This window comes from Haliaeetus albicilla, chromosome Z, assembly GCF_947461875.1.
Source record: "Haliaeetus albicilla chromosome Z, bHalAlb1.1, whole genome shotgun sequence".
In the NCBI taxonomy this organism is placed as follows: domain Eukaryota; kingdom Metazoa; phylum Chordata; class Aves; order Accipitriformes; family Accipitridae; genus Haliaeetus; species Haliaeetus albicilla.
The window spans coordinates 22,712,607-22,739,963 of NC_091516.1; the positions used below are offsets into that span (position 1 = coordinate 22,712,607).

Genomic DNA, 27,357 nt, shown 5'->3' on the forward strand with positions numbered 1-27,357 from the left:
TGCTACAAAGGTATCTCTGCACACCCCAGATACTATTTTACTGTTTACACCACCTGCAAGCCTAGTCCATCACATTGTTATTACTTACACACCTGCATTTATCTTTATGTAGAAAAATTAATTACTTCTGGATTTCGTGCATCTTATAAACTTCTGAAATGAACCAGTTTCCAGCAAACCAGCTTTCCAACAGCAGTAACCAGCAAACTGGATAACCATGCGGCTATTTGACTGAATAGGGAAACAGCCTAAACATCCTTCTGCCCCAGCTGCATACTGATCCTCTGTTGCTTAAGGTCAAAATTGAAACTGTTGATCTTCAGCTTAAACCATACAATGGCTGGATTTTAAACTTTTTTATTTAGCAAATTGTTGCCGATGTTATCATGAATTTACCAGCATCAGTGACATGTAAATGGCTACTACACCCATTCGTGCCATACCCCTATTGCCCCAATAACCTGTTCTGCCTGCATTCTGCTCCACAGCTTCCTGGTCCAGGACCAGGAGTCCTTCACAGTGCCATGGTAATAATACATATCCTAGAAAAAGCTGTAGCACCTCATCTTCTCAGTCTGGAGAAGGTCCAGGTCAGCCCCACTCTATCAGTTAGGAGAGGTGCTGTGACTTGTGCTCATGGCTGTACAGGATCCTACAGGCCAGTGTAAAATGCAAGTCCAGCAAAAGGAAATAAAAGATTTCAGGTGCTTTCCTCTTTCTTATTTCTTGCAGGGCTATGCAATTTTTTTTATTACTCTGTGTATTATTTTGTTGCTTTCAGCAACAGGAGATCTGCACCCAGCTATTGCCACCTGCACTTTAAGCAAACAGATGAAGAACCTGTGAGACAAGCATGCTGCTGCCCCTGAAGCTGCTCCTCTTACATGGGTCATTGCCCTGTCCCACCTGAAAGGTATGGCAGGTCACACCTACCCATGCGTGCAAGAGAAAAATGGGGAAGTGGTTATGGTGTATATGAGTTCCCTGCCTTGCTCTTCCACATCTATGAAGTGGAGATGTTTCTTAGTTATGTAAGCGATCTCAGTCTCCTTAACAACCAGGTGACGAGTCACTCCTGAAGCTTCTCTGGGTGGCTGATCGTCCACAGGGATAATGTGCACCATCATCACCTGAAATCAGGAAGACAGTAAAATCAGCAGCCATTCCTCTCAATAAAAGAGTGTCCAAGCAGCTGTTTATAAACATGCACACACAGAAGTTAAGTGGACCACTGGAATATGAGTTAAAGGATGTGGCTGTCATGCCATATCATGACCACATGAGTAATGGAGATACACAACAGTTAAATGCAAAGCCTATGAATCTTAGCTGTTTCCCTTTAAATTAAAAGTAAAGTTAATTTCAGTAGGTTGGACTCCTGAGTGAAATAAATAGTCTCTTCTCAGTTGACTTTAGGAGGGCTGTTTAGTTTGTTTGTACCATCTCCAAATCTAATCTGTTTTCAACATTTCTTTTTACACTCTAGGAAAAAGTCTTTGCAATGGACTTGTCTCTTTGCAGCCAGGCAGAGAGAATTACCCCATGAAAAGCAAGAACAAGGGCTACCTCTGAAGAACATTGTGGTGATAACTGTGGTGATGGCAAACAGAAAAGATCTGTAGCAGTTTGACTTGAAAGTCTGTCAGAAGCTGTAAAAGCATCAGGCATTTGAGGGAAAAATGCAAGACTCTGCCAAAGATGCTTCAGTTTCATACCTGTGGCTCTGAGAGATTGGGGGGGTCATGGCTATCACACAGCACAAACTCAAGGGAATCTTCAAACACTTCTCCTCCCAAATGATGATAATAAATTATTCCGTTAAATAGATCCCTCTGAAGAAAACTGCTGACAGAATACCCTGTTGAATTGAAGAATATATCTTCTGTTGAGCAGTGCATGATTTTAATAATTCAATAAAATTATCCATTAGCTGTGCAAGTAACTGGTGAAGCATAATGTGCTCTTTCTCACCCTAAGGCAAGCCCTTTGAAATGTTTTCTCATTGTGTTCCATGTTTCCTGAAGATCATCAACTTCTTTTCTATGTCACTTAAAGATAAGTCAAAAAATGAAGCAACACAGCAAATGGGCCTAAATCCCTGTTCAGAGGACAAACGAGAATTTGCAGGACTAGCAGCCTCTGCAGTCTAGCACAGGAATTTCTGAGTTCAGTTAAATGGAAGGAGAGCTTTAGAGTCATCTAATAGCTTTGAACTTGTCAGGGATCCTTGCAGATAAAATAAGTCCTGAGTAGCCCAACATTTCTGGAGGATAAAAGTACAGTAGGGAAATAGATTCAGAATGGCAGACTTATGGGATAAGTCATGTTCACAGGTATAGTTACTCTGGTGCAGAGGCCAACTTTAATTAATGATGGGGATTTACACTATAATAAAGAAAGTCCAAATTTGCCATGATTTGTCCTGAGACAAAATAAGTTGTCTAATTGTAACATTTAATGTAGTTTAAAAAGGAGGGAACAAAGAAAAGCGTGCTATTGTGGATGTGTTTCATTACCTATCAAGTTTGGTCCTGGATTCTTCATGATTTCTCCAGCCTGTGGTGGCTTGGTAATATTGAATAGTATGTAATCATCACTGGAATCCATGTCAGAAGCATGAAGCATGGAGCCCTGAATCAGGATCGTCTGTCCCTCATGAACTTCAATGACCACATTGCTGATAAGAAATGGAGGGCTGTCATCTTTAGGGAGGATATTGATTGGAAACTTATGGCGAATACTGTGGGAGCCATCGAAAATCCTAAATACCACAAAGTCCTTAGTAGAATCACTGTCATCATGATGGTAGTGAACGACTCCAGCCTGAATGTCAGAGACTGTGAACATGAATCCTTTCCCTCCTGTCAAAACAGTGGAAGAAAATGTATCAAAAAGGTGCAGTTCACCCCAGAAGAGAATCCTTCCATCGATGAGAATGTTATTAAGGGAGAGAGAAGGAGAATGCATTTCTAACTAGAAAAATCAAATGTAACTTCACCTACTGGAAACACGTTTGTGGAATTTGGAATAGTTAATTAGAATGCAGAATTTGCAGCTGTGGTAGCAGATAAAATCCTCCAAATGCCCATTGCACTGAAGATAACTGGAGGTATCAAGGATTTTTGACTGCAACTGTTTCCTCTTTAATTTCAATCTCTATTTTCTTCTCAGAACATTTTGCATGTATTTTAAGCATCAAAGAGAATATCCTTTGTAATTTTGGCTCAGCATTTCATTGCAAGTAAATAGTAACATTTGTGGGTCTTGTTTTTTCTGTGTTGTCGTGGTTTAAGCCCAGCCAGCAACCAGGCACCATGCAGCTGCTCACTCACTCCCCCACTCCCAGCAGCATGGGGAGGAGAATCAGAAAGAAAGTAAAACTCATGGGTTGAAATAAGAACGAATTCATAACTAAAGTAAAATAAAATGTAATACTAACAATAATAAAAAAAAAATTGTAATAACAATAACACAATAATAATAAGTAAAATGAATATAATAAAATATTTTTAAAACAAAACAAAAACAAAACCCAAGAAAATACAAGTCATGTACAATGCAATTGCTTGCCACCAGCTGACCAATGCCTGTGCAGCAATCTGCCCCTCCTGGCCAACTCCCCCAGTTTATATACTAAGCATGACGTTCTATGATATGGAATATCCCCTTGGCTAGTTAGGGTCAGTTGTCCTGGCCATGCTCCCTCCCAGTTGCATGTGCACCTGCTTGCTGGCAGAGCATGGGAAACTGAAAAATCCTTAACTTAGGAGAAGCACTACTTAGCAACAACTAAAACATCAGTGTGTTATCAACATTATTCTCACACTAAATCCAAAACACACTGTACCAGCTACTAAGAAAAAAAAACTAACTATGCCAGCTGAAACCAGGAAATGCATATTGAGGTTACTGTCTATAATAAGACAATTTTACATCTCTGCTTCACTAGACATGTTATGCACACACACAAATATGCAGGCAGGTTAAAGGTTTCGAGAACTGCAAGCTGGTGCTGGAAGAGATGATCTCCCCAGGGCCTCCAAGGAAAATATTTTTTTGCCCTCCATGCTGCATAACAGCAGAGACATGCACCCACTCCCTTCGCTCCTTACTTGAAGAGAATTATGGGCAAACTTTAGGATGGAAGAATAACTGCCTCACCACCAAATAAAAACCTGTTAAAGGTGACAGAAGGCAGGGAACAACACCATACGTACCTCTTTCTTTCCGGGCTTTCCTTTAGCTCGAGGACTGGCATTACCAAACCCAACAAAAGAGCATTCAAAACATTGGGTTGATTCACTGTTCCCTGCAACTAATGGGAATCCCCCCACTGATTCAGTGGGCAGTGACTCAGACCACTTGCCAGCAGCATTGGAATTATGGTGCAGTGGAGGGCTAAACCTGAGCTTTCCTTTAAAGTTTGAATATCATTTGGTGCTTGCTAGATAAAAAAGGCAATTGCCAGAAATTGTGGTGTTGTTTTCCTTTGTGTGTGTCTACACAGACACATAAAAGAGAATAAGGCACAGTCACTGGAGAAGAAATATCTACCCCTGGCTGGCCCACAGGAGGCTGAGAAACCCTGGGGGGGCTGCGTGCAAGGATGGGACGGCCACCATGAGACGGGCCCTGGGCTCTGCATGCTCCTGCAGGCGCAGCTGGTCTGCTGCTTTATGGCCTGCAGCCTGCAGCCTGCGCCCTGGCTGGCTGCACAGCCGGCCCGTAACACTGTCTCTGGGCCTGAGCCTGTCTAACACTGCTGACACCACAGAGGTCCTGTTTGTAGGGTTACAAGAGGATGATTGTGCAGACGCTGAACTCCTTGGCAGTAGTCTCCTGAGATGAAACATACTTCTGAACAGTTTCTGTTTCCACTGAATTCCAAATACCCGCTTGCTCTTTTCTTTAAATACTTGCTTTATGTCTCTAGGCTGTGCATTTTACAAGAATACATTTAACTATCAAAAAATCCAGCATCTTTTCACACTGTTAACAGCAGAGTGACTTTGTTTACCTAACCGTTTTCCCAAAGAGAGCAGCACTCTGCTGACTCACGAGATTGCAGAGCAAAATTAGTAATATTGACAATGCAGAAGGCTAAAGAATTAGAAGTCTAATTTAATTACCACTTTTTGAAATAAACTTTGAAGCTGCCAGTAAATAACAACCGTATCCAAATATTGCCTGTATTTGCCAACAAATCAAAATCACTTGGCATTCCTTAGCATCTTCAAGCAAAAATGCAAGAAGTGAAAATACAGTGACTGTGTTTCACCCAGGTTGTGCCTGCTCAATGAAAGCACACCTGATTTCTTTAAAAGTTCAGCTTTGGGGTGTAAAAGTACATTAAGCAAGTAAAAATTTCAATACTGCATTTTTCAGTACTGGGCGGGGAAGCCGGGACAGGCGGCCAGAGCCTGGCTGGCCAGTGGCCCAGCCAGCTTCCCCCAGTGCGGGGCTTGCTCTTCACTCCAGAGAGGAAAGCTGCAGAAGATGCATTCCCATACCCTGGGTTTTCTTGTTTCCTTTGAGCAACACAGAGCAATATAAGGCTATGCTGGTGTTTCTCTTTGTTTTTGCAGTGGCGTTGCAGCACTGTCTCTTGGGGAGTTACCCGTCCTCACTTAGCCTTGGTGAGACAGGGCAGCATCAGGCCCGCTGCACGCTGTTACGAGCTGCATTAGCTCACTTGGGCTGAATTCACCTCCAGTGAAGAAGCTAAGAACCAATTTCATTTTCAAATGAAAGTGGTGTCTAGGCAAAATGCCAGACTTACAAGTATCTCCCATTTAAGGATGTGGACAGCATAAATACATGATTTGCAAAAGTATCTAAGCTATGCAACTGTCTTTATGAGCTTGTGAATTTTTTAATTTCTTACTGTGCATCCCGGTATTTCCTTCCACACCTTCATTCCCTTGTAAATCTGGCTCTTATGCTGGCAGCCCTCAGCAGGGAGCGACATACGACAGACTCAATGTCTTACTGACTGTTGCGTTATCATAGCCAGTTGTCACTAGAGAACATGTTTCCAGACCCTCAAGTCAAAGTGATTTACCTCTCACTGTGAGCCGCCCATGCTGTAAGCCATCGACAGTGACCAAGCGAACATTTTGGATGTCATCATTGTCTACAATTTGGAAGTGTTGCCATGTGATCGGTCGGGATTGCCCTTCCAGGAGATTGAGGCCTGCAAAGAGCCGAGTGTTATTTCACTGAAGCATCTGCAACATTCAGGGCTGTCAGCATCTAACCTTTCTAAAGGTTTTTGCAGTCAGGAAAAAAAGCATGTTTCATTCCACCTACATACCTACCTGTGCCAGACATTTCAAGGCCAGATTAAAAGCTTGATAGCAGCTTTTATTCTGACATATGTTGCCTTAGTCAACTGTCTCCAAGGAACTTTTTTCAGAGAAATAACATATTCTGGTTCCCAATGATCTGATAAACTAGCTAGGCCCATTTCTGGACATTTGCACAAACCGGAGCATTGCACTTGCAATCTCACAACTGAAACTGGGCACTGAGCTTCCCTAGTGAGTCTGCATTTAAAAACATATATTGATCTTCATGACGGAGGACAGTATCTGTTCTTTTTATGCAGACAGTCATTCCAGATGGGGCTTCTCTGGGACACATGAGGCCTCTCCTTCTCAGCTCCTTCCCTCTTCTACTGTGAGGAGACTGCTCTTTCTCTGGTGTTAACTTCAAGACTTGTTTGATCTTATACCTTTGCCTTTTGATGATTAAATATCAATGTACATTTCACTCTAGATGGGAGAGCCTGTCTGCTCTCCAGTGCAGGCATTATAAATCTATTTGAATTAGCCTTAAACCTGTAAAGGTTTCCAGGCTTCAAATGGCTGGTTGTGTATCATGCCCTTTTTTTATAGTTGTTGATTTTTGCAGACTTCCACTTTAAACAATACCAACAAGCCTTGGTCTTTCCCACACACTACCCTACTACTCCTATTCCATCACCTATTTGTCTTTACTATTTATACTTTTTTATGCCCAGTTCGTTCTTGAAGAAAATGCTATATACAGAAATCCCGATTTTCCTGTGCCTCCCTTTTTTCTTTATTTTTCATTCCAGTTAAAACTTAAGATTTTTTTCAAATTGTTGTAATGTGTTCCCCCCAAAATGGATAAAGGGAAAAAATAGATTTACACTCCCTCATTTTAATGTTCCTTAAACTCCAGGTATAAATCTGAATTTTAGAGCTTTGTCAAATGCCTGTGTCAAAACATTATAAGTTCTGTAACAAAATAAACTGATGAAAAGAGATCTCACCTGTATTCCATGAAACCCGAGGAGCGTTTGTATCTGTTGTTCTAATAGAAATATGCACAGTGATCGGTAAACTCCTTTCAAAGTAGAAGTCATGAACCTCAAACTCCACCTGGTATGAAAACAGACAAACTGTTTATTTAAAAAAAAAAGAGGCTGAAGACCAGCTGTACCTCAAAACACATATAGTGTGTTCTTACCTGAGAGATCTTAAAGTCTTCTGATAATATATTGACAAATGAAACTTGATTTAGCTTCTAAAAAGAGCCTTTGAGATTCTGCACTAAATTAAGTATCTGCCTTCTGTGCTCTTCAAAGTGAGTGCTGGGAAAGTTAATTTGCAATGCATGGAAATTAATAGGAAAGATAAGCATTTTCACAGTTGTTTGGGGTACAATTAACTCAGTGATTAACATAATAATTTTTATAGTAATAGTACCTGGGGTAAGGGGCACTTCCCACTCTTTTAACATATGTAGGGCCAAAAAAAATATGAAACAAAAGATATGGACTAACACAGGAAGAATAAAAAAATTAAAAAAAAAAAAAAGAAAAGAAACCCTTGAACTGTCAAATTCTTGAACCTATGATCAAACAATGCTGAAAGCAGAATAGAGAAGAGGCACTTAAGGAGCAGCTGGTTTGGTAAGATGAGTGATCCTCATGCTAAGGAAACAGAAAGAAAAGAGGTTCCTGTGATAGCCAAGGTTAAAAAAAGACAAGCCTTGTCAGCATCAGGTGCTGAAGTTACTGTTCCTCTGCTTTCCAGTCCACCCTTTCTTCAGCTTACCTGGCTCTGATTTTCTGTCTCTTCGGTTTCATTTAGTACCAACCATTTTGTTTTGTTTGGGTTATTGCTTAACAATCTTACTAGTTAGTTATTTTATAACTATCAGCATATTTATATACTCCTTCAACTCATTTGTCTTCCTTTTATATCTCCTTTTTAAGACTGTTTCTCAGAGTGCTGGCACACTACTGAATTACGCAAAATATCTAGCAGTGCTGATTACTGAGAAAATAAAGTAACACTGTACCCAAAGTAGGAGACATTCACTGTCAGCATTCTGTTGCAGATCTGGAGGGAGAAACATCACTAGGAGCCAACATGGAAAAGGTAGAAGTGGAGCTTTCTTTGCTCCCGTAAAATATAAACGTATTCCTGCAGCCTTGGTCTCATAGCTCTGTACTGTTTATTTACTCACTTACTCCAGACACTGCAGATAGAAGCCTGCTCTCATCATTTGCATCATGTTCTCTATGTTAGTGACATGCTTTTACTCCTCCCAGTGGGAACTGTTTGGAGTTCCTTTTTGTTATCCCTATACATCCATTGCAGCAGTAGGGAGGGTGCAAGATCAAATGGCAATCCTGACATAGTTGGTCCATCTTTCATAGCTTTATATATGTCACCTGTCCACAGGTCACAGGGATCAGTACTGTTGCACAGAGATAAAAGCTGTGTGGAAAAGGTACCACTGATCCTTCCAAAGGCTCTTAGTTAGATCTACAAGTAGTGTTATTCCCCTGCTCCCTTCATAAAAAAATAAAAAAAAAAAATCCTGTTTAGATACTGTCAGTCACAGAGGATAAAAATCTTTCAGTGCAAAGAAATTCTTAAGTAGTAAGCAACAAATACCTGATTTGTATTAAGACAGTTAAGCTGATGAGTCATAGGAGAAAGTGGTAAAAGATTTTACCTCTGCTCCTGCATTGCATATGGTTAAAGAAACTTTTTTTTTTTCCTGAAAAGTACCCATTACAAATTAATGCATTTATCTACAGCTTACTGAATCTTAAGGAGATGAAAACCAGCAAATGCTCATGCATTACACTGTTACCTCATAATTCTTCCTCTCTGTGTGGCTGTTATTTGGAGGCTGATAAGCGATGAGCATGTCACTGAGATCTTTCCATGTGAAGGAGCCAACAGCTTTTGTATGGTCAGATAGGTGAGTGATGAAGCCCTGTGGAGGTGGCTTGGTAATGTTGAATACAAGCAGGGACTTTGGAGTTTCGTTGTCTTCAGCATCAATGGTTGTAGTTGTAATGGGGGTTAAAATAAATTGATCTACTTCCAGGATGAACTTTGCCATTGGGGCCACTTTGGGTATTTGGTTGGGAACAGCACCTTTAATCTGAACAGGGAGCCATGCATACTCAGTCTACAACAGGAAAAAATGAGACAACTGAAAGGGCAAAGTGAAGCAAACAAAACAAATTCCATTACTTTCACATAGCTAATTGGGGTACATGTTAAAGCAATAACTATTTTGAAAAGAAAAATTGAAACATTTTAATGAGAAATAAAGTAAATATTTAGACCTCATGAAAAGTTCTTCCAGGTTCATGAGTCTTATTTGTGTCCTTAATTTTGGGCTGAAACAACTTGCTTAATTTGATGTGAGTTTAATGAATAACTTTACCTGACAGAAACATGCACAAGCCATTAATTATTATTAACTGAATATGTTCGAACAGCTCTTAACTTATTAATTACTATGTATGTTGAAGTCAGTGCAGCTCATGCTCTACAAAAAAGGTGGAATTATGCTAGAATTAATTTTGCTCTCAGGCTAAACTGCTTATGTGTGCCAGTAAACAACCAGAGGTATTTCTCTGTAGCCGTAATTGTCTAAGCATAGAGACATGGAGATAATGTGTTTCATTTGCCCAGCTGGCAACATTGTAAGAACTGAAAAACATTTCAGGATCACTATCTGTCTTCAAATGTAAAAAGAAGCAATGAATTTAAATTTTTTGGAAACCAGGAAGACAATCAGACATTGTAAGGTTGCGTAAAAGTCTACCTTGTGCAGAGTTTTGCTTCTGCTGTCTGTGAGATCCAACCTCACAGGAATATAATCGGTGTCAGGTGAAGGAGGGTCAAGGTGCTGGTATCGAATCCCCAGCCTTAGAAATTCCTCACAGCTCATTTTCGTATTGTGAACAACTCCCAGTCCCAGCATGCAGCTCCTGTCTCTGCACTGCTGGCCCAGGCTGTACTCTGTAACCCAATAGAAGCAATATTAAACAGTTACCAGAGCAGAAATCAACATAGGAAGCCTGTCCATACAGCTAAACTAACCCTGATAAAAAGCCAGTGTCATGAGAATGAGGACTCCTTTCCTCACTTAACTTTTCCTACAGGAGTTTGTTTTCAGCTGACATCTTCCAACTCCAACCTCCCTTGGTCACTTGGGTAGGTGCTGCCTCCAACAACTCCCTGTGCTGTTTCTACTGAGTCTTGGCACTCCCAAAGCTGTCACACTGGCCCACATATCTAGGGGCCAAAACCAGACTCCAGCTGTGGGATTACTGACGCTGATCCACGATCTGCATTGTGCCCCACACAAACTTCATGTCCCTTTCAGTTTTCATGATAGCTCAAGCTGTTCATTAAACTTCAGATGACCCACTCTTACCCAGCATGTCTGAAGCAACCCACTGCTGCAGACTTAATCTGCTGGATCTCTTTGAAACTGCTAATACAAACAACTAAAACACATCATACTAGGGCCAGGGAAGAAGCTCTGTGGCTGATCTCCACGAAGATGCTCTTGCTGCACTTCCCCAGTGATGAGCTGGCCGTGAGCAGGCAGGTGGGTTTCCAAAGAGGCTATGGAAATGGTGCAATCCAGATTTATCTTCCTGTCATAGTCAAAAGCGAGGACATTCTTGTCAATCACCCTGGATAGACCATAGTACTCAGGGACCTCCAGGGCATGAGTGCGCATTTTGATGATGTTACAGTCTGGCTCAAGTAACTGCACATGGAGGGTGAATGTTTCTACAAATGTTTCGGTTTCTGTAAACCTGCAGGTGATAGAAGGAAATTTTAATTATGCCTCATCCCATGTGCTGTTGCTCTGTGAGTTTGGCATTGGCCTCACCTTCTAAATTGAATTACTTGAACCCCTTCCTCTCATGTGGTCTCAAACCCCAGATCGCCAGAGACCATGAGGTACCAGACACCGCCGCCCACCTCCTCATACTTGTAAAAAGGGTGTTCGTGTGAAGGAAGGGGTTACTCTCTGTGTATATGCAAGTATCTGTGTCCCTATCAGCAGGACAGCACAAAGCATACAGTGCTCCGAAAGTACTGTTGTCACTTTCAGTAATAAAAAGAAAAATCACTCATTTTCTGTAATAGACAAGCAATATATAATACTTACTGATACCAACAAACACATTATTTGAGCATATCTGACATACATAGTAACAAACGTTTCTGTAAACAGATGGTCACTTGTTGACTAATGATGCTGCTACTGGATCTAAGTAGTTACTATATGTGCAGCAGAACATACTTTTACCATGAAAAATGGACTGCTTGCTCTTCCTGAGGGCCACTGTTCTCCTGGTAACAGCGAAGTGTTGATCTCCCACCACTGCTTACCTGTACAGCCTAAGTATGACCGTGTCTTCATCTAAAATTGGACAGCCATTGTGGGTATATTTGACTTCATTAGGACGGAAGTGACAGTCAAAAACCTATGAAGGAGAAAGAATAGACAAGTACAACACTGTCAAGAATGTTAACTTCACGACTTCTGTTCCACTTCTCCCTGACTGTCAGGCATGCATCAGACTAAGGAAATTTTTAATCTGTAGTTTATTTCTATGAACAGGTATTCACCTGTTCTGTGGTCTCCCAGTGAGAGCCAGAGCAACCACTTCAGTGTGGGGCTGCTGGCACTCCACAAGCAAATGGGCATATAAATGTGATTGTTTCAGGGTGCCAAGTCCCTCCTCCAGTGCAACAAATAGTTTGAGCCCACACTTCTTTACCAATGCAGCCTGTGGACTTATGGATGCGGTTGGATTCAGTGGAAGAACTGCAGTGTATCTGAAAAGCCAGCAGTTCCTGCAGTATAATGTTAGATTTATTAGCTTTTAAAGTTGCTTGTGGCGGTAGCTTAATTATACAGTAAATCCTGCTTTATGGCCACTATTACTGGACCACAAAAGTATGATCCTGTGAAATTTTGCTGTTGGAAACTTTGCTAGCTCAGATTTGTTACATGATTTTGGAACACTGACTTCCTACCAGTAGGTTTTTACCGGATAAGTTGTCATCTCTGTGCCATACCAACACCCAGCCCCAATATCAGTGTAATGCCACAGCATAAAAGCAAGCAGAATTCCTATATTGTGCCCACCAGCTAATTCAAAAGAGACTAATTCTTATGACACACCTGATACAGGTCAAATTTGCAGAGATGGTTGGCCACAGTTTAACCATCTAAGACAGACACTTATTTCAGACTGATTGTTCTATTTAATGATTTGTTGACTTATGAAAGTAAGGCAATGAGGAAAAATGCCTGACCCAAATGGAAAAAAGATTGCTTTGGAGAGTTGTGACACACCCATTCTTTGGAACAAAGATTTGGATTCTGAGGCATAGGATTTTCATGTCCTCACATATGCCAATTTCCAAGTCTGGCCAATTACAATTCCCATGTAGCTATATTTCTTCATAGAGTTTAACAGCTGAAAGCTCCTAGCATTGATAAGACCATGTCTGTGTTATCCTTGTGATAACAGGGTACCCCTACACTGCCCGTGCGTAGATGGAGGATACATATGTTTCATATTGTCCTGGTTTCAGCTGGGATGTAGTTAACTGTCTTCCTAGTAGCTGGTACAGTGCTATGTTTTGAGTTCAGTATGTGAAGAATGTTGATAACACTGATGTTTTCAGTTGTTGCTCAGTAGTGTTTAGACTAAGTCAAGGATTTTTCAGCTTCTGATGTCCAGCCAGCGAGAAAGCTGGAGGGGCAGGAGAAGCTGGCACAGGACACAGCCAGGGCACCTGACCCAAACTGGCCAACAGTGTATTCCATACCATGGGATGTCCCATCTAGTTTAGGAACTGGGAAGTGGGGGGCAGGGATTCGCCGCTGGGGGACTGGCTGGGTGTTGGTCGGCGGGTGGTGAGCAATTGCCCTGCGCATCATTTGTACATTTCAATCCTTTTATTACTACTGTTGTCATTTTATTAGTGTTGTCATTATCATTATTAATTTCTTCTTTTCTGTTCTATTAAATCATTCTTATCTCAACCCATGAGTTTTACTTCTTTTCCCGATTTTCTCCCCCATCCCACTGGATGGGGGGGAGTGAGTGAGCAGCTGCGTGGTGCTTAGTTGCTGGCTGGGGTTAAACCACGACACATATCTACAGAGAGACAGGGCACATTGTTGTCAGCAAGAAGCCAAAAGCTAATCATTGCATTTCCTGAGAGTGTCACTGTGAAACTAAATGTGGTTTTGATTCAGTTTTTATGGGCAGTATTCATACATGACTAGTTCTTCTACGGACTAAAGTAAAATCTGTTCAGTATTCACTAATACACCTGATGAGGCCATAACTAATAAGGTTTAATATACACATGTGGCTGACTAACAAACCACATCTTTTTGCAGAAAGAAGAGGTCATTTCTTACTACCAGTCATTTCTTAAAATACAGCAAAAGAATCATGAAAATGAAACGTCTTGCCCGAATTACCTACATGTCCCCAACCACTTTGGAGGAAAGTGAAATGGAAGGGGGGTTTTGGTGAGGTTCTGAAATATTGACTGGAAGTGCGGTGCATAGAGAAAGTCTCTGGGTGCTCTGACTTTCATTGTAAAAATAAAGTAATACTTTAATTCCTAAATTAGTTGTTAATGCATAGTTAACTGAAGCACATCATGACCACTTCATAAATTTACACTAAAGGATATAAGAACTAATGACATTTGCTTCTTTCTAGCTATTACACAGAATTAGAACTTGCATCTTTCTATAATGGAAAAATAATTAGCTCTTATCAGCTGTCGTTATTACTGGCAGTGTCCACTTCCACAGAAGTTATTCTCAGATGCTCAAGCTAGGTGGTAATTGTTCTATATTTGTAGTGATTTTAAAATGTATTGCCTGCTTTTAACTGTCATCAAGAAGCACATTGTACAAAGTCTTTTTTTCTTCTTTTTTTTTTTAAAGTAATGAGTTAGTTGATTATCAGCCACACATACATGGACTTACCACTCTTCCTATTGGCTAAAAATAATCTTGGAATAATCCATAATATATGGTGTTATGGAAAGTATGGATTTTATTTGTTGGACTGCTTAGAAAGGAAGGACAAGAACCGTTTGTGAAAAACAAAATTGCTTTCCTGTGATGAAGGTTTTGACTATGTTGTGGCTGTTCTGTTGTGTATTGTTTTCAATGTCACAGAAATACCTGTTTCACTATTTTTCAATATTTAACAAACAACAAATATGTCTTTTTCTCCCTTAATGCATTTTCTTTCTTAGCACAAACTAATGCAAAAGAAGGTGATTAATTAATCAGATAGTCCTAAGTGATATCCTAAAAAAAAAAAAAAAAAAAAAAAAAGAGTAGTTAGGTGGTGTGTTACCTTAAAGAAAAAAAAAAAGTACAAAAGTCACTCATATTACAGCTTCCAGCAGTTTAATGTTGTACACTGAAGGTGAGATTCTTCACTGATTTAAATCAGCGTACAGCCCTCAAAGTCAGTAGGATTTTTGGTGACATGTAGGTCTGGTGTGCACCTGACAAGGAGGTACTGCCCAGATGATGCAACCCTGTTCATATCAGAGGGAACTGCCGACAGCAGAGGAGATGGTTTAACATATCAAAGAATTAATTTCTTTCTTTCTAAGACATCATTAGTTCCATCTGTTAATTGATAACAAGGGGATGGAAAATGAAGGACCTTTCCACAAAGGTCTGTTACCACTGGCTGACAGTCATTTTATATATGTGTAAGACACAATCTGCTTTGCAAAAAGAAACATCTGTTTTATGTTTCCTAATATGTTTTCCTTTTATATGAACAGGCAACTCTAATTGTCTATAAATTCGCTGGGTAAGACAAAGGAGATCTAAATCTTTTCCTAATTACTGTCGAGCTTTGTTTTTTTCTACTTCAACTGCTTTTCAATTACAATTTATAATTAAATTGTCATACATTCCTAGGACATTACTCACTTTAATGGCAGCAAAACAGATCAGACCAGAGACGTTTTCTGGCTGCAGAATTTCCTGGTAGAAAGAGCATGAGTGGCACTGGGAGGGCCGGACTCTGGCACCTTTTTTTCAGGAATGGTGAGACCTCAGGCAGCACTTTTCAGTGTCTGGCTCAGGATTTTGTCATTTAGAACAGAAGCCCCCAACTTACAAATGCCATCTTGTTCTTTCCCGGCAAGGAAGTATGACTTGAGATAGCCAGACTGCCTATCTTGCCGGCCGTCTCCCAGGGGGACCCCACGTGGTGGTGTGTCTCTGGCACTCCCCCCTCCCCGTGGCTGCGGGGAGGAGGAGAAGGCACCTTTCCTAGCAGGGTGGCACTCAGGCCAGGAGCCGTCCACGGGAAGTATCCCGGTCACAGCCAGCAGCCACAGCCCCTTTCCAGCCCGGTACGCCAGGGCCACCTGGCCCGCAGGGCTCACCCCTCCAGACGAGGTGTGCCTGTGGTCTCCGAGAGCCACGCTTGGCCACCCGGGCTCACGTCGGGGCCGTGAAAGGACAGGCACTTAATGGAGGCGGGGTTGGGAGTGGGGAAAGTCAAGGACCCTAGACATTTTGGAAAATACGGTACGGCGAGTACACATCTTCTGGGGTCTCTGGAAAATTGCCTCTGACCCTGTGCTTGAAGCGTGTCAGGTTACAAAGGACAAAGTGGCTTTCTCAAAATACCTGGGTCCTACTGCACGTAGAGGCTGAGGCAGGTAATCGAAAGCAAAGTCGTTCCCTCAGCCGGCCAGCTTGCCTACGGTTTTGCCAGCAGCAAGACACGTTAAGACATCTCTCTTTTTCTCCTCATGGGCCAAACTAAGCGGGGGAAGCAGAGAGGGGGGACTACGGTCAGAGCCCCGGTGCTGACAGAGAGCAAGCCCTGGGGAAGTCTCAGCAGAGCCACTACACCTCTTGGGGCCAGTCTCTGGAGAAGACCACACAGTGCCCTGCTCATCGCCTCGGGTTTGCCCTGGCATACCACTGCTCCTTCCGAGCGCTGGTTCGGCTGAAGTACTTGTCAGTGGTCCGTGAAAATAATGATGATGACCAAACCAGAAGCTTTGAAAAATCTGTTGAGACTGGTGCTCCTGCATCAGCCTTCTCAGAGACCACCAGAAGCCTCAGAGAAGATGTTTAAAATAATATACATAAACAAATATATAGAAGCGTATGCAATATGGTACAATAAACAAAACTTTTCAAAACAGACAAAACCTGTTTGGTTATGGTTCATTAAAACCATTCTTCTTCTATCTCTACCACTACACCTTCATGTCAGTTTCTTCCAACTCCTTCCTGCTATGACTAAGGTGTGGGGAGATTTGTAAGTCAAATGCATAGCAGAACGGCGATATGTGGAACACATTTCATTATTCCTACAAGCTTGAAATTTTAACAGAAAACATTTTTTTTTAATGTATTTGCCATCTGCTAGCAATTTAGCTATTGCAGAGCAGAGCAAACAATGGTGTACACAATGTGCTTATTGTATGTGATGATTTTTTTTTTCTTAATTGCTCCCTAAGTAGTGGCTGCGTGACTAAAATGCAAAATGGTCTAGCAGGCTATGCATTACCCGAGGGGCACTGGTTACCCTCACAGTAGAAAAACAAGCAGCTGAGAGACTGGAGGATATCTCCTAACTGAAAGTTTTGAAATACCCGTTCTCCACTTGTGAAAGGAGACTCTGACAGAACTCACTTTTATGCACTTGTGTTACTGAGCTCAGCTTTTGGATTTCAGGGGTGCACTGTCAGCTGACTACTTTTAGCAAAAGGCTGAATCTCACAGACCATTCAGTTTCATGCCTCTTAGTCAGTACCCAAAGAAAAAATAAATTCAATAAAGCAGCTCTTTCTAATTTCTCCCACACCTGTGCACACGTGGACACTCAAAGCAGCACAACAGAGCCCAAATACCTGTGGAGTTAGTTTCCCAACCCTCTGTGTTATTGGCTCATTAGTCACCACTTCTACTTTGCAGACATCCTTCTCTCTGGGGATGGAAAACTTGAGGTCATCTTCTGACAGGAAGACAGACTGTCCCTTCATCACTTTCACCCCAAGGTTGACACTAATATAGGAGGAGCATACAACTCTTAGTGCGACAGGCAGCAGTAGAAAGAACCAGCTTTTCTCAAAGGGCTTCATATTATGAGGGGATGCCCGGTCTTTTCCACCAGTGAAAATGTTCTCAACAAAAGAAGTCTTCTCTTTCTTTGCCAGCAGATTTTCACCATATAATGAAGGACCAAAATGTTAGTCGCAGGTAACAATGTACCACATGTTTTCTATTAAGATGGACGCCTTGACTGAAATTTGGACAGGGGCCTTTCAAAATATCCTTGGGTTTTTATAAAATTCATTGGTCAAGCCTGACAAAATGATGAATATGTTCTCAGAGCATTTTTAAGGTTCATTAATCCTGAAAAAAAAGAAAGAAAATTCGTATAAGGCATTGAGCAACTACTGGGGAAAAAAAAATAACCACGCAAAAAACTCCCCCCATTTCTTACAATTGCAGTTCGTTTCGAGCAGCAGCTTAACTTCACCTTTGAATACTATTAAGTGCACACATGCTCAGAAAATTAGCTATGTACCGGCGAGACTTCTCCCGTAACGGATCACCTCTCAATATGAATTCCAGGCACCTTTAATCCGTATGCACATGCAAACGCTTGCTGTGTAGGATCCTTTGTTACTGGCTTTTTTTACTGCTGGACCAAGTAGATATTAATAAAAGGATATGAGCATCCAAGTAATTTGAAAGTGCAGGAGTAGGCATTCGTCCAGATCAAATATATCTGAAAGTGGGATAAAGGGAGAGTGGCATTTTGTTAAATCTTTTTTTGCTTTGCCATTGCATGTGGGGGGAAAAAATTCAACCTTTAGTTGAAAACACCTTGCCAGTGCCTCTCTACTCTTCCTGCTCTAGCAAGTAACTGTGCCAGGACTTCAGCATAGAAACATGGTGTGGCATGACAAAGCTGGATTTTTAATTTTTCACACACAAAAAAGTAGTTATTCTGAGGCAAATTCAGTGGGAACAAAAGGTAATATGGAAAAAAAAATTACACAATCTTCTCATGTCCCCACAGTTACTCTTCATCTTTCATGTTTATAAACTCATAAGAAAAGCATAGTTCTTCTGACATTGAACAAGCACTATTGAAATCCTTGTAAGAGCCGAGTATCTACAGCCCTTCAAAGTAATTGAATCTATGGCCCAAAGAATAGGCAATGATAATGATTTAATTAAATTTGATAAGATCATAAGGATTTCAAGCTAGTAAAGCATCCACATTCCTTCAAGTTCTTGTAGATTTTTAGTGCCCTGACTACTTATTTGCACAGTCTAATATAACCACAACCCTACCACCAACAGTCAGCTTTCCTGAAAGTGAATAAAAAAACAGATCCATGTATCTCTTTATTTTCTTTATTAACAGGTAAGTGTTCACTCTACTGTTCCCAGCAGGATGACCTTCTAAACAGCCTACAGTTTTATGCACATATCCACCCAGTTTAAAATTTCACTGAAAAATGATCAGCAGTTAAGAATTTCTTTAAAATTAATCACTTCCTAAAGTAACACAAGGCAGATCCACTCCCTTCAGCTCAGATTCAAACTGAAGACATTGGGACTAACATATGTTTAAAGTTAGATGAATGTTGACTGTGTAGTCTGGGCTGCAAACATTAACTCTGGTTTTCTAGCTTTTTATCTAAAAATCTTTCCATTTTGGTCTAAAATTATGCAGCCACATCAGTCTGAACAAAATCTGAGAGAAAATGTAGAATTCTAGCCAGAGGAAAGGGAATGAAATTAATGGTTGAAAAATTTTTAATGTGTTCCAGAAACAAATAAAAATCTCAATTAATTTCAAAAAAATTTACTTACACAGAAACCTTTTACTAAAATCCGGGTATGTAAACACGCCCAAAGTACTTGCAAATTTTTGTTTCTTCCTAGTGGGATAGCTATGCGTAGCACTTCATTGAAATGAGCACATCTGAGACAGCACTCCACTTCCTAAAATTCACATTTTTGAAACACAGTCTGCAATCCTATAAGGACAACTTGGAAAGAGGGGGAGGAAAACAGATTACACTTCAGCCTCCAATTGAGAAAGTATGGTTTGCAGCAAGTACACCCTTTTAACCTGGATATCTGACCAGTATTTATCACATAATGCATGGATTGCTAGAATTTATCAAATACAATCTGTGTTTCCTTAAAATACCAGCTGCAAAGCATGGAAAGATGTTCTGAGTGAAAGCTTTCTCTATTGCTGTGCCCTCTCCCTGCTTCCTGCATCAAACAAAGTGAAGATAGGGCTGAGGGAAGTGAAATAACTTCCTTAGCATGTGTCTCAAGAAGATGCTCTGCCTAATGTCTCCTCTGACTTTCCGCATGCCAGGATCCTTGGCCAGTGGGAAGCTGGATTTTAAAATGGATTTTAAGTCCTTGGACTCTAGCCTCTGACGAAGCAATGCATGAGTAAGTCTCAGCTAGTTTCAGAGAAGACCCAGTTTCTTAAGCCTTAGAGGGGCTCAGATAAGAAGAAAATAATTAGGAATTTTAGACTCGGACTCGGACCTGGCAAAGTGCTAAGAGGCAGTCAATGACTCTCAAGCATAGACCAAGCTGTTTACAGCTCATGACAATACCGGTAACTTTGTGGCAAGGGCACTGATTTACAGTGCAAAATACTTTTATTCACAGGGCACTAGGTACCTTATGAGAAATGATAAAGTTAAAGCCTGGACAGTTTTGACTTTCTCCACTCCCACCTGGATAGCTACCACAAAATCATGTTATAGTTCAGAGGCCACCTAATTACCAGTTCAGGAATGGCACTGGTTGGGAAATGTTATTGTTCTCTTTACACCTTACATATGTTCTTTCAAGAAGGGAAAGCCAGCTGTGTCTCTCCAACAGGCACTGCCAGAGTAGTTCACGCAGAGACATCTGCACCTTGACTCTGACGAAGCCCATGGCAATCTGTTTCTGGTGTCTGCCCCATAAACCCCAGCACTGGGTGCATGTATAAACCCCAGGCACAGGCGGTAGTATCTTTGCTGCTTTTTCTTACCCTGCATCAAACACTAAGAGCAGAAAGGCTCCAAGAGGAGCCAGGAGCATTTTGGCCAGTTCCATGGTGGATGTGTGAGCCGTTCGCTGCTACAAAATTGGTCCCATGTTATCACTGTGTGTTACAGTCACGCTTTGACTGCTTTTGCTTGCAGGCACTGCTCTTCTATCACTATACGCATTTGCCCCATATGTTCCAGCAATTGGGCCCTACTTGTCAGCTGCAGGGCTGTCTCCTTTTGTGGCCAAGTGAAGATCTTGAGAAGCATAACTTCACTTTCTCAATCACTTATCTAATGATAGCAAAATGAAATGACAAGAGATCCTTTCAGTATATAATGGCAATAAAATGAGAAGGTTTTGGAGTGAATGCCATGAGATTCTCCCCTCTGTGTGAAGAAGGCCATTGCTTCAGCAAAGTCATGTGTGTGCTGCACAGTACTTGTGCTGATCCACCGTGACAGCGTGTTGCTCTCTGGCAGCTCTACTACTGCTGGTGATGCCACTGCCATATTTTGTGGCTGCTTTGGACTTCCTTACAGTCTCCTTACTATTCTGCCCTTAATATCACAGCTGAGCCTGATTGATCCATGCTGTTCCTTGGCTTGTTACCTGTGTGTGCAGAATGAACAAATGACTGAGGCACTATGTAATTCCAAACGCACCTCAATATTTCAGATATACTTAGAGGCTTAATGAAATAATGGTGTTCATGAACAACACATTAGGAGAATCAGTATTTTTAAACTAAGCTGTTTCCTCATTGACTTTCTAAGGGTCTGTCTATATGGCAAAACACCTGAACCAGCTCCAGGTGCACTGTGTGCCTACAAGCTCACAGAAAGCTACCTGCTTCAGTCCCAGAAGTAAAATAGCCATGTCAGTTCAGTGATATATCATGTATCAGTTGTTATCCCTCAGTGGGGATGGAGCACATGTTTTATGAAGAGAGGCCAAGACAGCTGGGTTTGTTCAGCCTGAAGAAGAGAGGGCTTATTGTTGGTTTTAGACATCTAACATAAGAGTGCAGAGAGCCTTGAGGTGCATAGTGAAGGGACAAGATGGAACCCACAAAATTCACAACAAGGGAAATTCACATTAGATATTAGGAAAAAAAAAAGCCACAGTGAGCATGGTCAGCAGAACATGTTTCCCAGAGGGGTTGTGGAGTCTCCATCCTCAGAGATATTAAAAAAAAATTAATCAGTGCCTGAGTAGCCTGATGTAACTCTGAAGCTGGACTTGCCGTAAAAGCTGGCTGTGCTGAGAGCAAGGAGTGGGAGCAGTTACCTGCAGAGGTCTTTTACACCCTAAATCATGTGATGACTCTAATCTGAAATGACAGAGCTCTCTGATTCTCAGGACCCAATTTAATTACCTGGGGTATTTTTGCAAAACACTGTATTGTACCCCTCAAACTGTCCAGTAATTCCCATGAGATCCAATATAAAACCATACTGGTATAAAAAATGTGGCAACAAAGAAAGAGATCTCCCTTCCTATAAATAGAGTTACAGTGGCCAAGCTGACCCTGAGATAAGGGAGCCTGGAAAAGGAGTCCCAAAGACGTGTCCAAGGCATTGTGCGAGAGACACTCAGCAAGGGGAATTCTGATGAGCTCCTCATCTGCTGGCAGACCCCTGTCCTGCTCTGCAGAAGAGCCCAGGGGAGAAGGCATAGGGAGAAGTCACCTCTGAAGAGGTGGTGGATATGACTCTGTAGAGTTAACAGACACAGACAGACCAGACTGGGGACAATGTAGGGGAGGGTTACTGAGAACTTCAGATGTGGTTTGTTAGAAATTTCCTCCAAATGCCAGAAGAACTAGTTTTCCCTCAGGGCTGCTGAAGCACACGTGAGAAATGATGCAATAGCTAATTACAAACATTAGCATTCTCATTACCAAATACAACTGGTTTTCAAGATTCTTAAAGAGGAAAAAAAAAAAAAAAGACGACTAAAGAAACACTGCAAAAAAGGGACTCAAAGACTGCTGTAGACTTATCATCGTCACAAAATATCTGAAAAACACTTCCCAATTTGTCAAGTGTTCATTGGCTTCAGGAAACTGGAGAACTGTGTTAAGTCCCTAAGAGCATCCATGTGTTACTGAAAGCTAGATGTCCCTCCAACAGCAGACTCTGAAGAAAACACATATTTGTGCAGGACCCATCCAGAGGTACACATAGAAACACTCAGCTGTGTGTCTCTAGATCCATGTCAAGTAGATCTGCTATTTTAGATAATTTTTGAAAAATTTTTTGGGTCATTACAACTCCTGCATGAATGAAACTTACTTCAAAGAATGCAAATATGAATACATTGGTGGGAAGTTTCCAGCACTTCTTCTTTATTTAGAAATTATAAAGGTATAGATTCCTGAGTTTGATTCTGATGAGGGCTAATGTGATGTAAGTAAAGACTAATCCCAAGGATTTAGATAGCTATCTACCAGTGCAAAACAACTGAAAATAAGATCAGAAACAGCACCAATACTTCTCAGTTGTAACACCTAAAAACTGACTGCAAAATCTGTAATCACTAGTGACTCTAAGCCAAGTCTCAGTGACACCCAAAGTCTTCAATGGGATTTGGATGAGACCTTAAGAGTTTCTCTGTTTGTGATGAAATCTCTGGTTGCCACGGAGATTTCACTGAACAATTGGATCCAAAATTGCCCTCTTCTTTTGCAAAGCTTGAAGGGGATTATGGAGTATGACTGTTGTGGGCTGGGAGTTGGACTGATTTATTTTAATGAACACCAGAAAAAGTTTACAGGAAACAGAAAGAACATAGGATTTTTTTTTTTTTTTTTTTTGAGGATGGGATTAAAGAAAACAAATAGCAGCCTTCCACTATTTCTAGGAAACAAGACGAATATTATTACAGCAATTAAAACTTAGCCCAGGGCAATGAAAGGATCCTGAGCTATTAAATTAGGGGGTTGTCACTTCAGAATGTGTAATTAACACATGTGCCCCTTGGACTGTTTGCTATTTAATGTTTTTGTTCCATGCACTAAAAACAGGGATTATAGGTCACATAAAAACTAAGTATTCAGCAAGCTATTTGCTGAGTTAAGGAATGGTAGATAACAGTTCCCTTCTCTTTTTTTTTCCCCCCTCAGTTTTGGTCTGCGAACGGAAGTCCTGTGCACTTTTTGACAAATCCTATACACTTTTTAGCAAAGTAAGGAAACAAGAAGTGTTTCATGGCACGGTCAATGAATAGACCTTTCTTCATCAGGGAAAACAGCTGAAGGATGTGAAGCACATCAGGTATATCCAGGTTCTTGACATTTCTCTTTTTCATTGTTTCTTGGTGTATTAAAGCAGAATACTATATGGTAGGGAAAAAAAACCCACCTGTTTTTCTTCGTTTTACCCTCTTTCACATTACAGATATTTTAACAGTGATTGTCAGATTAAAATCTAATACAGTTTCAGTTTACAGACATTATTTCTGACTTCATACTCAGTGTGATATTGTCGCTGCTGTACGCCAAGTTACAACTCACCCAAGCTTAGGATATTAGATGGAGGAAACTGAGTGCACAAGTATCTCCATATGCTGATGGGCCAATATAAGGCTGAAAGCATATTTGATATTACACAAAGGCAGACAGGTAGTAGAGGAGAAAAAATTGAATATAACACCATAAACATTATTGCACTGTAATGCCAAGTATTGCAGCTTAAGACAAGGCTGAAAACTGAATTATTCTTTTCCACAGGGTTCCTCTGTAGCCCTTGCTAAACCCTTTTAATTTCCATTCCTTATGAAACCCCCTTCTCCATCAATCAGTAGCTGCAAGGTCAGAGGATTTTCTGTCTAAGGAGCAGTGCTCTGCTCGTTCCCCTTAAACAGAGCTAAGCCGCGGGGGGGCAGGTGCTCAGACTGTGATGGACAAGAAAATAAAGCGAAAGAGAAACATTGGGAGGAAGACTTTCAATCAGTCAAGAGCAGGGATACTTAACAGCTTGGCCTTCAACCATTACACAGCATACTTTTAAAAGGGCAGAGAAGGTCAGAGTCCCAGACTGAGACTAACAAAAAGGAGCTATTGATTGTGGTTGCCCCTTAAAGACCATCTTGAAGACAATGCATTGTTCCCTTTTAAGTGTTAAATAGATCTGCTTATATTGTTAGAACTACTTTAAATTTTGGGATAGAAATCGAGATCGCATTGTTAGCAGATGCCTATTATAATGAAGACAACCGCAAAAGCAAATAAAATCAAGTCTTGGGCTTTTGTTTTAATAAAGATAAGGGACTAACAGCTAACTGCATTTTCTGAACAGGTAAATATTTTCTCCTCAAAAGACCAGTGAAAACGTCTTTGCCCTCTATTGTTTTAAGCCCAGAAAACTGTCTCGCATAACAGAAGTTCAGAAGATAAAGACAAAGTGATTTTGATTTTCTCTTAGTTGCCCCTTATGGGTTTTTAAGATCATTACACAAATCTGACAACCCATTCTCTACCAGGCATGAACGTGTATTTGGAACTTGTCATTGTTTTGTAGTTTAATGTCATGCTGGTACTCTCCTAAGAGCATGACACAATTGTAAAGACCAGGGCCATATTTAATCTCTCTTTTTTTCTCCTTTTCCTGTACAAGAAGGGAGAGAGGGATCCTGGAGATTCCTAGTTATGGGGGGATGGACAGATATAAACTAGGGGGAAACTAGTGAAAACAGTAAAGTAAAAGGCTAGATTAGCATCCTTTTTATTTCATGTATAATCATATGCACTGCAGAGGGAATAAGACCTACTCTTAAGACAAGAGCAGTCTATAACGACATGTGAGTAGTGGAATGGCTTCCCCTAATCCACCCAGATTCCACCAAAAATAAAAATTAAAACTACCCCTAGTAATGGAAAGTGTGGGTGGGTGAAGGGACTGTAGTGGATAGAGAAAATCTCCCACAACCATTGACTTTGAAAAGGCATTTCATTTTAGCAAGTAACCAGCAACGGATAGAAAAGAAAATAGTGAAACTCAGCAAACAACCTAGGATTAGTCAATGACCATCGTGCTTGTGTTATAAGGACATAATTGTTAACTTCACCTTGATCCGTAACTTTGGTGAGTGAAGACAGAAATGACAGCATTGCATTCGGTACCTAACATGGCAACAAAAGGCTTCTAGCTCTGGAGCCCCATGCTTATCCATGACCTTTGCAAGCTATTGGTCAGGTCTCACGAGTGAGGTGCTAGATGAGCTTGACTTACCTCAGAGCAGCTCCACCAGAGATTGAATGCATCTCTGACCCACAAGTGTGAGGGTGTCAAAACCCATAGAAAAGGAGCAGAAAAAGCCTCCTGCACAGCAAATAGCAAGGTGAGGAAGCAGGCACAAGGAACCTGTGACCAGCTGTCCAACAATGACACTGTTTCATTACACCATGAACTGCAAGGTCTGATACTTCTGCAAGACAACCATCGGGCAGTGGTGGTGAAATGCAGTAGCACTAACATTGCACCTCTCCATGGTGTTATGCATCTGCTCATGCACTCAGTAAGTTGTATGTGATAACACCGAACTCTGTTCCACATGGTAGTACAGAGCAATGAAATAGCAGTGGACTTCCATCTCTGGCAGACTTCCTCTTACAAGTAGAAATCTACCTGAAGCACAGCATGTGGTTTTGGTGTTCTTAGAAAAATTTCTTTATGCACTGCTATTGGTTAGCTGGCTAACTGAGTGTGGGCTTAACTGAGCTTTCAGCTGATGAGCCTTAAAGGTAACGGCAAAGGTTCTGAATTTTTGAGAAGGACAACTTTGCAGACTGTTCTTCACAAAAACAAGATCACTGGAGGGTATGCCGCATCTCACAGTGTTAAACAAAAGAAGACTTGCAATCTGCTGCACATGCTACACAGAGGATTTATTATTATTATTATTTTTATTATTATTATTATTTTTAATGCTTACATTTTAACAGCTTGTAGATGGTGTGGTTTACACTTTCCCACAAACACAGTGGCTTGTTTCACCTCTTTGCACCTTAGATATGTGAAACTTAGATGCTTGTTTGAGCTTTTTTCCAGGATTACTGCTATATTCTGGGAGCAAAAGATGTGCTTCCAAAGAGCAATTCCCTCCTGTTTATATAGCTATCTAAGGTAAAGAGGATAGATTTAGCCCAGACACAAATTTAGGTTTCCAAAGGTGTATGAGGGGACTCCACTGGGAATTTGATGTTCCCTACATACAAATCAAAAATTATTTGAGGTTCTTCTGTGAAATCTGTAAGTTACTTAGATGTGGTATGATTTCTTTCAAATTATTTTTTATAAACAAGGAGTATGCACCAGATGAAACAGTTACACAGCTCATAAAAATTAATCTAGATGCACTAAAAAAAACCCAACCCAAACCATAGTTCCTCTTTTGTTAACAATTTTCATTGCTAAAGGTATAATCTTATGCATTCAGGATACCAGCACAGCACAGCTACAACCTGTCAGCTCATGTAGTCCCATAATGGTTTTAGACAACATTTGTCAGAAAATCAAATACTATCCAGCTACAGTTTATCTTCACAGCCAGTTATCAGAGTTCTTTGAAATACTGTTGCAAGCTTCACAATGATAGCAACTAGAGACGGAAGTAACACATTTCATTAGGGAATGTTTAACAGCTTCCCAAATGTAGTATATTCAGGTTTTTTTACCCAACTGCACAAAAAGCAGCTGAATTATCCCGAGGATCTGGTGTTGCAAGTTGTGAAGACATGAAGTTGTGCACGGACACCCTAGCTAGAGTAATTTTAGCCCACACAGCCATTAGCATGAGATAAATTAATCTGGCTTCGCAAATCACTGCCACAGAATCTCAAAACATGAAAGAAGCAAAGTTAAAGTGTTGATGACAAATGATCTGCTCAGTCTCACTTTATGCTCAACAGGTACAGTCAAGCAGATTGCACTT

The 27,357-nt window shown here is 40.9% G+C and overlaps 1 protein-coding gene across 8 annotated transcripts in view; it reads right to left on the reverse strand.

The window, feature by feature from the left end:
* FREM1 (FRAS1 related extracellular matrix 1) overlaps positions 1-27,357 on the reverse strand; it is a 77,528-nt gene that overhangs the window by 48,287 nt on the left and 1,884 nt on the right. For all 8 annotated transcript variants that reach the window (XR_011323268.1, XR_011323269.1, XR_011323270.1 and 5 more), the window contains exons 2-11: positions 17,247-17,751; positions 11,694-11,788; positions 10,809-11,110; positions 10,105-10,301; positions 9,136-9,459; positions 7,298-7,406; positions 6,062-6,193; positions 2,517-2,861; positions 1,716-1,858; positions 934-1,130 (exon numbers count right to left, since the gene is read on the reverse strand). Coding sequence is in view for 4 of the 8 variants with exons in the window: in XM_069776466.1 (XP_069632567.1) it covers positions 934-1,130; positions 1,716-1,858; positions 2,517-2,861; positions 6,062-6,193; positions 7,298-7,406; positions 9,136-9,459; positions 10,105-10,301; positions 10,809-11,110; positions 11,694-11,788; positions 17,247-17,477 (2,075 nt within the window). In the remaining 4 variants the exon portion in view is untranslated. The remainder of the gene's footprint in view (positions 1-933; positions 1,131-1,715; positions 1,859-2,516; positions 2,862-6,061; positions 6,194-7,297; positions 7,407-9,135; positions 9,460-10,104; positions 10,302-10,808; positions 11,111-11,693; positions 11,789-17,246; positions 17,752-27,357) is intronic.